Source organism: Sturnira hondurensis, unplaced genomic scaffold (genome assembly GCF_014824575.4).
Source record: "Sturnira hondurensis isolate 20B ecotype Veracruz unplaced genomic scaffold, ASM1482457v3 Scaffold0007401, whole genome shotgun sequence".
NCBI classification, from domain to species: Eukaryota; Metazoa; Chordata; class Mammalia; order Chiroptera; family Phyllostomidae; genus Sturnira; species Sturnira hondurensis.
In genome coordinates this window covers 7,731,217-7,744,628 of record NW_028080032.1, presented here as the reverse complement: position 1 = coordinate 7,744,628, position 13,412 = coordinate 7,731,217, and the positions used below count along the sequence as shown (strand labels likewise).

Here is a 13,412-nt window from a genome sequence, read left to right as displayed (position 1 = left end):
GGCCCACCGCCCGGTTTTCCTTTCCTAACAGGCGGGATCCCGGCGAGGGACGCGCCTTCTCTGGCTCCTGTTCTACTAGTAGAGTGAGTCCGTGTGTGTACGCGCGAGTGTGCGCGCGTCTGTGTAGGGGGCCGGGGTGCACGCGACAGGTGGGCGCATGCTGCTTTGAGGTCTAGCCAGTCCGGCCCTTGCGATGAAACCCTCGACCTGGCCTTGGGTGGCTTCTCAGCAAATGATTCCACAATTGTCGGGCCCTAGATTGATTTAGGATCTCCCTCAGTGTCAAGTGTTAACCTCTCATCCCCTCCACACTGGCCACCAGCCCTAGGACCAACAAGGATCCCCTACGCTCACCGACCGGGTCAGAGTCCTGAGGCTCTGTTCACCCGTCATGGGAGATGGCTGGCCGGCAAGCAGAGGGGGAGCCCACCTCTGTAGAGTGGCTGTCCCGCAGCCCCCAAGGGTTCCTGGGACGTTAGCGGAGCTCCATGCACTGACATGTGAGTGAGACTGTTTTCCTTCCCAGGAAGCTATGACTGCATTAGGAGCAAAGCCATGGGGTGCCTCTCTTGGCAGATGAATGGCTTGGGGGTAGGGATGGCCTTTGAGCACCCTGCTCCCTGCTACTTCATTAGCCCCCGAGGAAGACAGCTGACTGCCTGGGTCGCCTCAATGGGGACTGGCTGCTTCTTTTCTTAGAGTAAGACTGGTTTGTCCTGGTACCCCTTCTACTCCATCCTCTAGCTAAATCCCCAGCCTGTAGCATGGACTCCTGGAGACGCAGGGGAGAGGGATGGGGCTGAGGGGGAAGCTGGAGAACGAACAGGCTGCCTTGCGCAGGCAACAAGGCTGGATTGGGGACGCAGGGGCTACACCGATGAAAAACCACCTGCTTTGTCCCCAGCCCCTTCCATGGCAATACTGTGGTTCTGCATCAGCCTCCTTGCATCACCAGCAGCTCCCTGGAGGTCCAATGCCTGGACCTTCCAACCCAACTGTCCCAGGAAGCCAATCTAAAATGGAGGGGCAGCCTCTTGTTCTTACTACAGCCTTACCTCCTCTATCACCTGATGAAATAGCCCCACAGCCGAGGCCTCCCACACTGGTCCATAAACCTGGGACCTGACTCTGAGGAACTGACCTCTCAGTAACCACTGCACACAGCCTCAGGTGTTCTGACCCTGCTGCCAGTGTGGGAAGCTATTTCTTTTAGCCCTCCCACCCTCACCCGTCCTCTGGGGATCAGAGGCTGCGGTCTCCCCACCTGTGCCCCACTGGGTCCTTACACAGGCAGGCGCTTTCAGGACCGGATATAAGCACACACATTCCTCTCACTCCCCCGCTTGCAGCCTCAGACTTCACTGGTCTGGGGACACCACCGTGAGCACTGGCTTCCGTAAGCCATGTAATGGCTTTCCAGCTGGCTTTCTCCCTCGTGCCTGTAGATTTCAGAGTGGACCGAGAAGTAATTCTATAGTATCTCACTGAAAAACAAACAAAACACTTCCCTGAACTCCTTGTTCCAGATACCACCCAATCCCTCAGCTGTGCTTCAGAGCAAATTTTCCAGTTATCTCTACTCTCTCCACGCCCTCTCCCTGCTCACACCCATCTTTTGTCCTCACCACCCCACTGAAACTCCTCTCCTGCAGGTCTCTGCAGTGGCTCTCTTGCCAGCCCCTCCCCCACCCCCAGCAGCACCCAGCACCATTAGTACCTCCTTTTTCTCTCAGTGTTTACTTCCCCTCTCACCTCCTCTGACCCAGCCCTCAGCCCTCAGTGTTGGCCTAGCTAATCTTTCCCTGAATCCACAGCTGTCAACCAGCCACAGCTGATGGTCACTGAGCTCCTGACTTCAACGTGCTTACTTAGCCCAGCCCCCCATGCCGGCCTGGATGGCTCATAGGCAATCCACAAAAGCAGAGCTCCACCATCCCTTGGCTGCTCAGGGCCTGGGAGTCATCCGCATCTGACCCATGAGCCGGTTCTGTGGGGCTTGCCTTCACAATAAAGCAGTTCTGCCCACTTGTGCCTCCAGACTGGTCCATCATCTGGACTTGCCCATCATTGGACCTGGGCCGTGCCCCCCCCCCCGCCCGCCAACCCCATAATCCATTCTCCACCTCCAATGGCTTCTCATGGCGCTTAGAAAAACAACTCAAACTCCTTGCTGTGACCTAGAGGAGTGGGGGGGGGGGAAGGGGTTACTGTATGACCTGCCTATTTCCTACACCTGCCGCTCCAGCCACGCCAGCATGGCTACCAGCTGTTCCTCCAGTACAACCAGCCCCCGCCTGCCTGGAGGCCTTGGTTGTCCGGTGCCTGCGGGGCAGGTGCGCAGCTCTTACCTCGGTTCCTTTTGTCCTTGTCTCTCAGGCTTCCCTGGACACACCGTCAAAAGTAGGTGGCTGTGCCCTCACGGAAGACCCTTGTGGCCCCTAACTGCAGCCCGGCCTCCTTCATTACTCTACTGCCCCGGCCCTGCCCCCGCCCCCAGACAGACTGGAGCCCGGAGCGGGGCCGTGTGTTTGTCTCTCACCAGTGCAGCTCTAGTGCATGTAGGTAAACCTGCCACGTCGCACGCGCGATTGATGGCCCATGTATAGTCCCAGAGGCTTTTGAGCCAATGAAGGCCTCCACGTGACCTCTTCGTCCCCCGCCCTCCATTCCCACTAGGGTTTTCCAAGCCAGGTGCTCCTGATTCCCTCTGTACCACAGGTGGAAAATGCAAGGCCCGCAGGCCAAATCCAGGCCCCCACCTTGTTTCTGCCCCGAGGCAGCGCGGAGCTCTCGTTTAACTGTTAGGGAGTAGTGACATTTATCCGGTCCAGAAATTACATTCAGCCCTTTGAAGGCAACCTTGAGGCCGAAGTGGCCCTCGGTGAAAATGAGTTTGACACCCCTGCATTCTTCCTCTCACCCTGGACTCTACAGCCATTCCCGAGTCGTTTTATTCTCACTTCCAATCTGCTCCTTCCCTCTGCCCTTGTCTCCCTTGGGTGCTTGGCCAATGTAGCTTCCCTCCCGTGATGCTGGTGGGGGCTGGAGGAGGGAATGCGGCCTCCACTGGCCTCCCCTCTCTCCGGGGGAAGATCTACAGGCCCTATCGATGGGTGGGAGGAAGACCCTTCGGTATCCAACTAACACAGCATTAAGCCCTCTCCTGGTTGCCATCTGCCCCTGAGAGAAAGGTCCAGGCTCCTATAGTGGCTGCTGGGAGGGCAAGGAGCTCTGAAGAGGGCCACCAAGGACCTGCTCCCCTCAAGATGACATTCTTCTGGGTCCCCATGCCCCACCCTCATTCATACTCATAGTCAGAATTCAGCACTGATGGAGGCCTAATGGCACCGCTCAATGATTCTATCTGGCTGCATGCTGTTGAACAGGAAGGGTTGCAGGATGGCTCCAGTGCCTTCATGTTGGGCCCTTCTGCCCTGGGTTCCAGTTCCACAGCCTAGCATCTCAGCCAAAAGGCTCCCAGAGAACAGACCCCACCAAACACCAACCTACTTTCCCCCAGCCTTCTCCAATGCTTCAGGAGATACCTAAGCAGCACCACCTGTGTCGATGCCCCAGGGCTTCCCCTAGCAAGACCCTCTGAGGCAGAGGTGCAGAATGATCAAGACCTAGCTGGAAGCTGGATTTCCACTGATAGATCCTCCAATGAGACCAGCAATCTGCGTTACAACAAGCTCCCCAGGGCTTCTGAGGAGGGCAGAGAGCTTTGAGACAAAAGCCACAGGGCTGACTCTCAGTCCCCACCCTCCTCTACCTCCAGGCCCTTCTGAATCTCAGTGCCACCACCTGAAGCCTCCTGGCCATCCTTGACCCCGTTCGCCACTCTGTGAACCTCATGCCCTCCCCATCCATGGCTCTCAATCTCGCTGGTCCTGTGACCAGGGGCTGCTCCAAATCCTGTCTGGAGCCAACCACTCAGGGCTGACGCTGCCTTCAGCACCAATCAGACCGCGCTTTCCCCTGCAGGAAGCTGGATCCTCGGGGTAGGGAGAGTCGGCAGGAAGACGCAGGGTAACACCCTCAGGCCTTCTTGAGTCTCTGGTAGTTTTTATCTATAAAACAAAGAGGTTGAAATCCAGTCTTTTTAGCTAGCAAATTCCATGATTTTTTTTGTCATCTAACCATCTTTCCACTTCCTATTGTCCTTATTTTGCTATTACTTATACCTTCATCCAGGCATGAAACTTCAGAGTAAAGATGTGAACTTTCTTAAGTATTTGAAGCCATGAAAGGAAAAGAATGAAACTTCTGTACTGGTATGGGAAAAGCATAATAATTGTAGAATAAAGTGGAAATAAGTCCACACTTTATTTGATTAGCATTTTTTAAGAGATTTATAGTCATTTATTAGTTTGACATAAAATTTAGTGACCCTGATGCAGTGTTTTTTTTTTTTTAGCAAGTTATTTGGGCGGGCCAATTGAGCAATGCTGAGGCCTGGGAAAAACAGTAGTAATTTGTGAATAAACAAATTGATTTTTCTTCACATTTTGGGAGGATGGAACAAAACGTTTTTGGAATTAGTTCAATGTTGGGTTTCTTCCCACTTCGGCTTTTTCCACTTCTACCCTGAGGTCACCCCCTCCACTCTCGTCGTGTTAGTCACTTTACCTTGTCAGTTGTTCCTTCAGAATCTCTCTCTAGCTGGTCCACTCCTGACCTCACCAATGTGGAGCAGCAGTCACCTTCCACATGACACGATTCTCCTTTTGTTTAGGAAAAAAATTCTTAAACAGGCCCAGTAGAACACTGGTGTCCCTGTGCATGCTGAGGCACTGAAGAGGCAAATAATGGTGGCCTCTTCTCAGTCTGCAGGGGGATGTGATCTTACTGGATAGAATGCTTTCAATTAAAATTATTTCTTCCCTTGGTTAAAAATCACCACCCCCACAATGGAACAACTTTTTGCTTGCTATCACTTGTACTAGAAAAGCCTAGCAGAAAAAAAGAAAAGAAAAGAAAAGAAAAGCCTAGCAGAAAGCAAAATTTACAAAATCATGCTCTGGCTGGTGTGGCTCAGTGGATTGAGTGACAGCCTGTGAACCAAAGGGTCACGGGTTTGATTCCCGGTCAGGGCACAAGCCTGGGTTGTGGGCTGGGTCCCCAGTAGGGGATGTGGGAGAGGCAACTACACATTGATGTTTCTCTCCCTCTCTTTCTTTCTCCCTTCCCCTCTAAAAATAAATAAAGAGCTTTAAAGTAAAAAAAAAAGTCAAGTAGAGCCCTGGCTGGTGTAGCTCAGTGGATTGAGTGCGGCCTGCGAACCACATGACCGTGGTTCGATTCCCAGGCAGGGCACATGCCTGCGTTGCAGGCCAGCCCCCAGCAGGGGACTCACGAGAGGCAACCATACATTGATACTTCTCTCTTTCTCTCCTTCTCTTCCCCTCTAAAGATAAATAAATAAAATCTTTTAAAAAAAAGTCAAGTAGAATTCTGATTTTAACAGAAAAGTTCAGAGGTGGCCTCCATGGAGACATGCAGGGCTGGTTTGGGGAGCATGCCCTATGGGGGCTCAGCTCCCCAGTGGGCCTGGTGTTGGGGGCGGTCCTTGAAAGTGAAGAGTATGTGTGCAGTCTGTCACTACCAGAACCAACAAGCAGAAACATGGACTGAATCATCGTGGAAGCTTTATTCAGATGGCCAGAGATCTGAGAGGGTGGGGGGTTATGGATCCTCAAAAATTGCCTTAATATCTTATTTCAAAACAACCTTTTTATAAGGAGAAGAAAGGGGAGTCATGGAGTTTGGAAAAATGGTTAATTGGACAGAATTGCAGTCCAGCTGCAGTTTTCCTAGTACTTGTGTATCTGTTGATCAACAATTCTTTAGCTGAGGTTCCCACCCTGGAACACCGTGGCTCACATTCCGTCTCCAACCCATCTCAGGCACTTGCAGGCCTCCTGGGGCACGGAGGTGGAATGGTGGAATTGCTTGCAGACCTCCTGGAATAACAGCTTTCCACAGGCATTATCAATCAGTTACGCCTCTCCCGTAAGGCTACAGTCTTTAACTCTTGAGTTCCTCTGTCAAAAGTGCGCGGTGACCCTTGGCTAGGCCAGTTAGAATCCTCCTGACCACTGTGACTAGTTCAGGGATGGGAATGGGACCTCAGACTTTGGGGCTGTGTCTGGAGAGAAAGGGCAGGTCTTGCCTTTGGAGGTGTCAGGCTGCTGGTGGTGTAGGGGAAGCCTCCTGCCAGGGGAGAATGTGGACGGAGAGAGGGCTCCGATGAGATCTGAGTTCCTCAGCCCAGCCACACTGGAAGCTGGTACTGCCCTGGACTCCCCTTCTGGGAACCAAGCCGTGCCCTTTCTGTCCTGGGCCAGAAGTGGGGCACATGGTCATTTTCTTTGGGCGTGACTGTTCTCTAAATTGTACTGCACGACAGATATTAACGCACTGGTATTTCTCCAAGCTCCTCAGAGTGCTGTGATTCTCAGCAGCTTCACCTGAGACCCTCTGCTCCCTTACACGTGCTGCATGCCTACCCCGCCAGCATTTCTGGGTTCTGGGGCTCCAGTGTCAAGCATGCCCAGTGCGCTCCAGGTTGGGAATGGGCCCCTTTCTTGGTTCCCAGGCTTCTCGGCCTGTAGGTCGTCCTGGCCTTCAAAGAGCGTCCAGTCCAGGAGCCCTTCCTCATTCACAGTCTCCCCCCACCTCCCTGGCAATTCTCTGTGGGTAACCCCCAAAGCCTGGTGGTTTCTGGGAAGAGCAAGCACAGGGTCTCCATCAAGGTTCAAACCTGGCCCTGCAGGCAGGCGGGAGGCTGGAGGCTCTGGGGAAGGAGGTCACCGGGTACGCCACATTGCTGCCAACCCGCTCCCCCAGTTCTCTGGGCTCCTCTCAGGCAGCTTTGCATTTGGTTGTACCTAACCGATCACACAGAACCTCCAGACCGACATCCCCACCCCCTGCATCTCAGAGAGCCTGCATCCTCCCCTGTGGGCCAGCTTCCAAACCTTCCCAGCGGGGCACTTCCCTTGTCCGGAGGCCTGTGTGGAGGGTGGGACAGGAAGTAGGGTCTCTGTGGACGTGCTGCCTGGAGGTGGTGCCCCTCCCTAGTCAGCCCTTTTCTGGAAAGGGAGGAGGCCCCACCTCCCTGCCCAGTGGGGGTGTGGTTGGTGCCCAGTTGGCAGCCCTGTGAGGCCACCTGCGGCGGGAAGCACCCATCTGGCCCTGGACTGGACCCACGGGGCAGGTGAGGCAGGCGCCTGCAAGGGGAAAGTTGGGCATTTGGCGTTCGTTCCTCTACAGCAGTTATTTTCAACTCATGGCACACAAAAACTAATTTCTAAAATTCTGTGGCACACCAAAGAAATATGTATTTTGCCAACCTGACAAAACAAAGTTTTGAGTCACTTACACCACACAGCTTTTGTTGTGTTGCCTGTTGTTTTCCTTGACAATCTAAAGGAAGAGAGGTTGGTGCCCGACTACAGTCAGGTGTTGCCTGTTTTAAAAAATCTCGTGGCACACCAGTTGAAAATCGCTACTCTCGAGTTCCAGGGGCTGTGCACCCTCTGCCTTGGAATATGTCCCAAGGCCCATGCCCCTGGGAGTCTGGGGAGGGTGTCTGAGATCCAAGGTGGGCAAGGACGGGGGCTCTGCTACCTGGGACAGCTACTGCCTCCTTCGTGTTTTGGTCGTCCCCACTTGTAAATGAGGGCGGTGGCCACCTCGCAGAGCTCTGACTGGGATTAAACCAGCTGACCAGCCTCTGGAGCCAGGGCTCCTGTGCAGCGCTGTCCGCCCTCCCAGGGGAGGGTGGGGCGTCAGAAGATGCGACTTCTCATAGGGGCCCAGGAGGATGGGATGGCTTTTCTCCGAGGGCCTCTCTGTGGTGTGGGGAGGAGAATGGCAGCCTCAGCAGAGAGGCTTCTGGGAAAGCTTAGGGGAGAGTCCCCAGTCCTAGGCTGTGGGCCATTTCCTCAACCCCACCCCAGGTGATAGGGGACGTAAGAGTCAGAAAATTTTAGTTTAAGTAATAGCTAATAAACTTAGTAATCAATGCATGTAAAAGCTTCTGTTCCAGGAACTGAAAATAGGACCCATCCTGATTCTAGGAGACCATAAACAGTTCCACCTTTGGGCCTCAGGAGGACTGCAGCAGTTCCAGATGGGATCTGAGCCATTGTGCCCCAGGGTGAAAGGACCACAGCTCAGGGCACAGCTTCAGACCACCACCCAGGGTGAGAATGCTGAATCCCATTAACTTTCCCCTGAATTCCAGACCCCTTACCTACACTTTGTTCTCCTTATAAAAAGGGCCATTTAAAAATGGAGTTTAAGATGGTCTGTTAGGGTATGAACCCTCCATCTTCTCAGAGCACTGGCCATGTGAATAAAGTGCCCATGAAGATTCAGTCCGTCTCTGTTTATTGGGTTTGGTAGTGACAGGCAGCCCGAATGCCGGCGTTTTTGGCGGTTTCACAGGGACACCTGGAGACGGTCTACGGGGACAGGCAACTTAGGGAGGCCTTGCTCTTGCTTGTGCAGATAGTTTATTGATCCTTAGCATTATGTCTCAGTTACCAAGGTAAATTCAAATACACAACTGCAGGTAAAAACATGTAAAATAATACAAAAATAAATTGAAGACTACTTTTATATATTTACGGAATTAAGTAGTGTAATAAATACTATAATAAGCAAAAAGCTTCAATCACACAATTCAGTTTCACTGAAGTTACAGTAGTGTTTGTAAATGAGTTGTAAAATTTAAGTCACAAATATTAAAGCACTGAAAAACTAGTATAAAAGTGAATTTTGGCACGTAAGTGAGCTCTTCTTCTGTCATTAGTATTTGGTAACCTAAGACAACGAGGAAGCCATTTCTCACCTACTCCTTGAGGTCCGACTATCCGACTAGATCAGCAACGTGGCTGGAATGAATACTTAACAGTTTACAATCTTTGAGTTAACTTTTCCCTTTTGAGAAGCCTGAAGAGCAACTCAGAGCTTATTACTGTGCAAAAATTCTCCAAAATCCTAATTGAATTCAGGAGGGAACTTTTTCTTAGGACCTGCAGGCCCCAGTGGCCAGGCCTCAGGTCGGAGAGCCCCCAGGGCTTGGGGGGGGGGCAGCGTGACCCCTGGTCAGCAGCCCCTTCCGAGGGCAGTCCCTTTTCTCTGATTTNTCTTTGAGTTAACTTTTCCCTTTTGAGAAGCCTGAAGAGCAACTCAGAGCTTATTACTGTGCAAAAATTCTCCAAAATCCTAATTGAATTCAGGAGGGAACTTTTTCTTATGACCTGCAGGCCCCAGCGGCCAGGCCTCAGGTCGGAGAGCCCCCAGGGCTTGGGGGGGGCAGCGTGACCCCTGGTCAGCAGCCCCTTCCGAGGGCAGTCCCTTTTCTCTGATTTCTGCCTCCTCCTTCAAATCAATATAGTAATAAAATGAAAGAAGAATCCCACATCAAAACGTAAAATGACCCATAACTTCAGCGATTTCAACATTATCACACTCACTCTGGGTGATAGAAAACTGAAGCTGCTAACAGGAAAGTTGGCAAAAAGCATGTAAGCCCCCGGAGGACTCCCACACCCTGTGTCGTTGCTGGGTCCTTTGTATCCACTTCCACGGTCAACATCTGAAGCTCAGTGTCAGGACCCTTCCTCCAGGGACAGCGAAGCCCCCGCCCTCCCCTGGAGGAATCAAGTGGACGATCAACTTCACAGTTAGAACCCAGGGGCCGCAGGTCTGGGAGGGGCGCTGTGGGGAGGACGCACCTTTCCAGCCTCCATCCTCCAGGAGCTCACACTGCGCACGGCTAGTGTTGCCGCTTCATTGGGGCGCAGGGAGTGTGCCCCAAGGAATGAAATGCCCTGTCACCTTGTGCCCCTTCACACTCCTGAGCAGGCTAAGGAGTGGCTAAGGAGGCCGTAGCCAGTTTTGCCTTTTGGCTTTTCGACTTAACGTTTTGACTTTTTTGCAATCACAGTTTCATATTCGAGTTGAGGTAATCACAGTTTTCCCTCTAGGAGGAGAGGAATTGGGACAGCGGGGCGAGTTGGTGAGAGAGCATTTCCACAGACAATGGTCAGAAACCACCACGTGGGAGTACAGCCCCACGCAGTGGGAAGACCCGCGGTTGCAGCGGGCTCCGACCCCTCTTTAAAAACTCTCTTGTACAGCAGCCAGGAAATAGCTAGAGCTCCAGATCGGAGCTCTCATTTAAAACTTCATAGCAGCCCACCCGGAAGAAATGGCCTGTGGACCCTCCCACCCACCCACCCAATGCCCCCTTTCTAAGGCTGCTCAAGTTTGAGTTTTTAAAAAGAGCTCAGTAGAGCTAAAGGAAGCTACAGTAACTCATTGCTTATTTAATCAATTGCACTTAAGATCTATGTTATTGATTCTGGAGCAGAGGCAGGCCCACTATGAACCCCAAGCTCTGGCCAGCGAGACATCAGGGGCTCCCTGACTTGGGCTCCACACCTGGGGCCTGGTCACCAGTAGCTATGGGAGCTGCGACGGGAGCACATGGGCCTTTTCAGACGCTTTCCTGCGTGCAAGATTTCTCAATCAGTGGTCCTGGAGTTTTGTTCGTTTGGCTTCAAATACAAATTGTTTTTTCTAATGTAAGTCAGTTCACGTCACCAGTAAGCCCCTGTGATAACTGCTTTAGGACTTGCAGGCAGGCCTCGTGTGAGCAGGCGCACAGACCACGTGTGCTCTGTCCCGTCCCAACTCCCCTCTGCACCAGGGGCTTTTCTCAGCCCCGCTACATGACTGGAAACATTGCTGGTTTTGCCTATGTGGCTGTTCCTAAGGCATGCAAAAAAAAAGAAAACTCGAATCTCAGAAAGCATTTACAATCTAGGTAGCCACGGCGCTGAAGTCCTAACAGACATCACCTAAGTATCAGTGCTCGTGAACGCCCCCTTGCCACGTGAATTCTGGAGTCAGGCATGGGACACACTTGTAATTCCTCTCTGCTTTATGGTCCATTGGAAAACAAAGCTACTGGGAGGAATTCTAATTTGGATACTGGGATTCTTTGAAATTCCTGGCCCTCTGGAGCCCAAAGAGTCCAGGGCTAGGAACAATGTTTGGGGGTGTGAGTTTTCTTGAGTTTGTGGCTGAAAACCAGGCCTTCCTTGGTAAGGCTGAGGGGAGGGTTGGGTGCTAGAGACTGAACCCCCTTCAAGGACACCCCAAAGGTGATCAGTGCTTACGACTAAGCAGTTGCAGGACACTCCCCTCAACAGTGAGGCAAAGCATTGCCGGGGAGGTTCCAGCCACAGGCTTGCCCTGGTCCCTGGATTAGGCCTACGGGAGTGATACCACGGGAGGAACTCAAAACCAATCCCAAGGGGGGCTGCTTGTGTCAATTCAAAAGCCACACACTTCTGGAAGGCAGCACACCTTCCCCATTTAGTCCATAAGGAAAACCCCCTCATTTTAAAACAAGCCACTGATCTCAGCCCAAGCTGCTGGCCCTGGGCTGGGCTAGGGAAGGACTTAAGCTGCTCCCCCCAGGACCCGGCCTAGGGCCAGCAGGGCCAGCTCCTTCAGTGGAAGGGGCCTGACCAAGATGGCAGGCACTGGGGATAGGGCTTTTCTGGGTCACTGTCTTGGGGCCTGAAGTCTGTGGTGGCCTGGCCCTCCCCAAGGGTGGTCCCAGTCGGGGTAGCTAGGTTTCCTCTGCAACCCAGCAGCTCTGCCGTGCAATCCAAATGCTATCCCCCCTCGCACAGTGCCTCAACAGCCCAAAGGAGACACTGTTATGGGAGGCCTCGAGGTCCTGGACTGCCAGCCACACGCTCGGCGCAGTAAGTCACTGTCTGCTCAGCCTCCGCGAGGACCCCTCCCCCAGTCCATGGTGCAGGTGATGCTCTTCAGCGCCGCAGAGAAGGAAGACGACATGCACTCAAGCCAGCACTCAAAGGCCAAGGAGAACGAGCCCCTCCAGGGAGGGGCCTCGCAGAACTGGGGCTCAGACACCCTGTTCTGTCCACCTCCAGAGTGGACACTCTGCATGCAGCCTTCTTCTAAGGCTTCTGCTCAAAGAGGTCGTGATATTCCTGCTGCTCCAGCTCACGATTATACTTCTCGATTTCCCGGTTGGCTTCTTCCACGTAGTCGTTCATGAACTGGTCCATGACTGGCAGCTCGTTAAGGAAGAGAGCTGTGAACCTCAAGGACAGAAAAGCCTGCCCTGGCCGGGAACGACCTGAGGGCAGCAGGTGAGGTGGGGACTCTGAGGTATCGAGTGCCCAGCCCACACAGAGGGTGTCTGATGGGCTTTATATCCTGGCAGCACCAAGGCTACAAAGGATGTGACAGGGGGTGGCACAGGGTCTTAGAACTGAGCCCTGCAGCGTTCACTGGCGTGCGGAAGCACCCCTGTCCGCCTTCTCACAGATTAACCACTGGAACCAGGGCCCTGACGACCAGAACTGAGCATGCCACCACGGCTGCGTTTAAACTTAACCCAGAGTCACATCAGCCATCACTGAATGAAGGAGAAATTCCATTGTAATGACTTTAAGAGGTAAAAATGAAGTCCACCTCTGATTCGCTGTGTCTTCCCAGAACCTGCCCTACTCTCGGGGCTTGGCCACAGTGTCTCTAGCGGACACCCCCACAGGCTCCCCCACACCCCCAGCCTTGTCACCCCAGACTCCAAGGATACGTGGGTGAAAATCAGTCTTGTCACCAAAGAAATTGACGAACTGGGTGCCATTGTAAAAGTAGCCTGCAGGTAGGGGGTCCAGATGGCGTTTCACCTTCAGGAAAAAAGAGTCCTATTAGAATTATCTGACTACTTTCTTTCACTCACTCATTCATTCATTAAAAACAAAACCAAACCTATTATCTTAGCAAAACACCCTACTCGGCCAGCAGCGGAAGGCTACGTGCCCACGGCGGTGACTGACGGAGGGTCCCCCAGCTCTGAGGGGGTAACTCTGGGAGTTCCTGACGAGATTAAGCTCCAGTCGTCCACAGTGGTACTGGTCTGATAACATGCCTTTTGTGGCTTGTCTCCTCTCCTTCTCTCTCTCACTTTGCCATTTCCCTACTGGTATCTTCTGGAATCGTTTCCAAAACAATCTGCCTGCATTCAAATCTTTGTTCGTCTGCCTCTGAGGGAGCACATGCTAAAAGGATGTCCTTCTGAGCTGCCCATGATGTCCTTCCCAGGGGCACCCAGGGTTGCCCAGGTCCTGTAGGGCAGACGGGGCCTCCCCAGGTCCAGAGCAGGGGCTCCTGCCACCCAGAGCACTCTCCTGCCCACCGGACCCTTCCTGGGACGGGTGGCACAGCCCACGCTAGGGCCTATACCCTGTGTCCCTTTATTTTTATTTAATTTTAAATTTTGGGGGGTTATTTTTTATTTTTTTAAGATTTATTCATTTATTTATCTTTAGAGGGGAAGGGAAGGAGAG

General features: G+C 52.8%; 1 protein-coding gene and 1 long non-coding RNA gene across 3 annotated transcripts in view; one reads left to right on the top strand and one right to left on the bottom strand.

The window, feature by feature from the left end:
• Position 1: 1 nt before the first annotated feature.
• Positions 2 to 1,496, top strand: LOC118990918 (uncharacterized). Its single transcript, XR_005067313.1, has 2 exons — positions 2 to 83; positions 323 to 1,496. It is a non-coding gene; the product is annotated as an uncharacterized LOC118990918 (long non-coding RNA).
• Positions 1,497 to 9,273: 7,777 nt separating this feature from the next.
• DNAAF9 (dynein axonemal assembly factor 9) overlaps positions 9,274 to 13,412 on the bottom strand; it is a 125,877-nt gene continuing 121,738 nt past the window's right edge. For both annotated transcript variants that reach the window (XM_037051742.1, XM_037051743.1), the window contains exons 36-37: positions 12,659 to 12,752; positions 9,274 to 12,127 (exon numbers count right to left, since the gene is read on the bottom strand). In XM_037051742.1, coding sequence (XP_036907637.1) covers positions 12,015 to 12,127; positions 12,659 to 12,752 — 207 coding nt within the window. In that variant the 3' untranslated portion in view covers positions 9,274 to 12,014. The remainder of the gene's footprint in view (positions 12,128 to 12,658; positions 12,753 to 13,412) is intronic.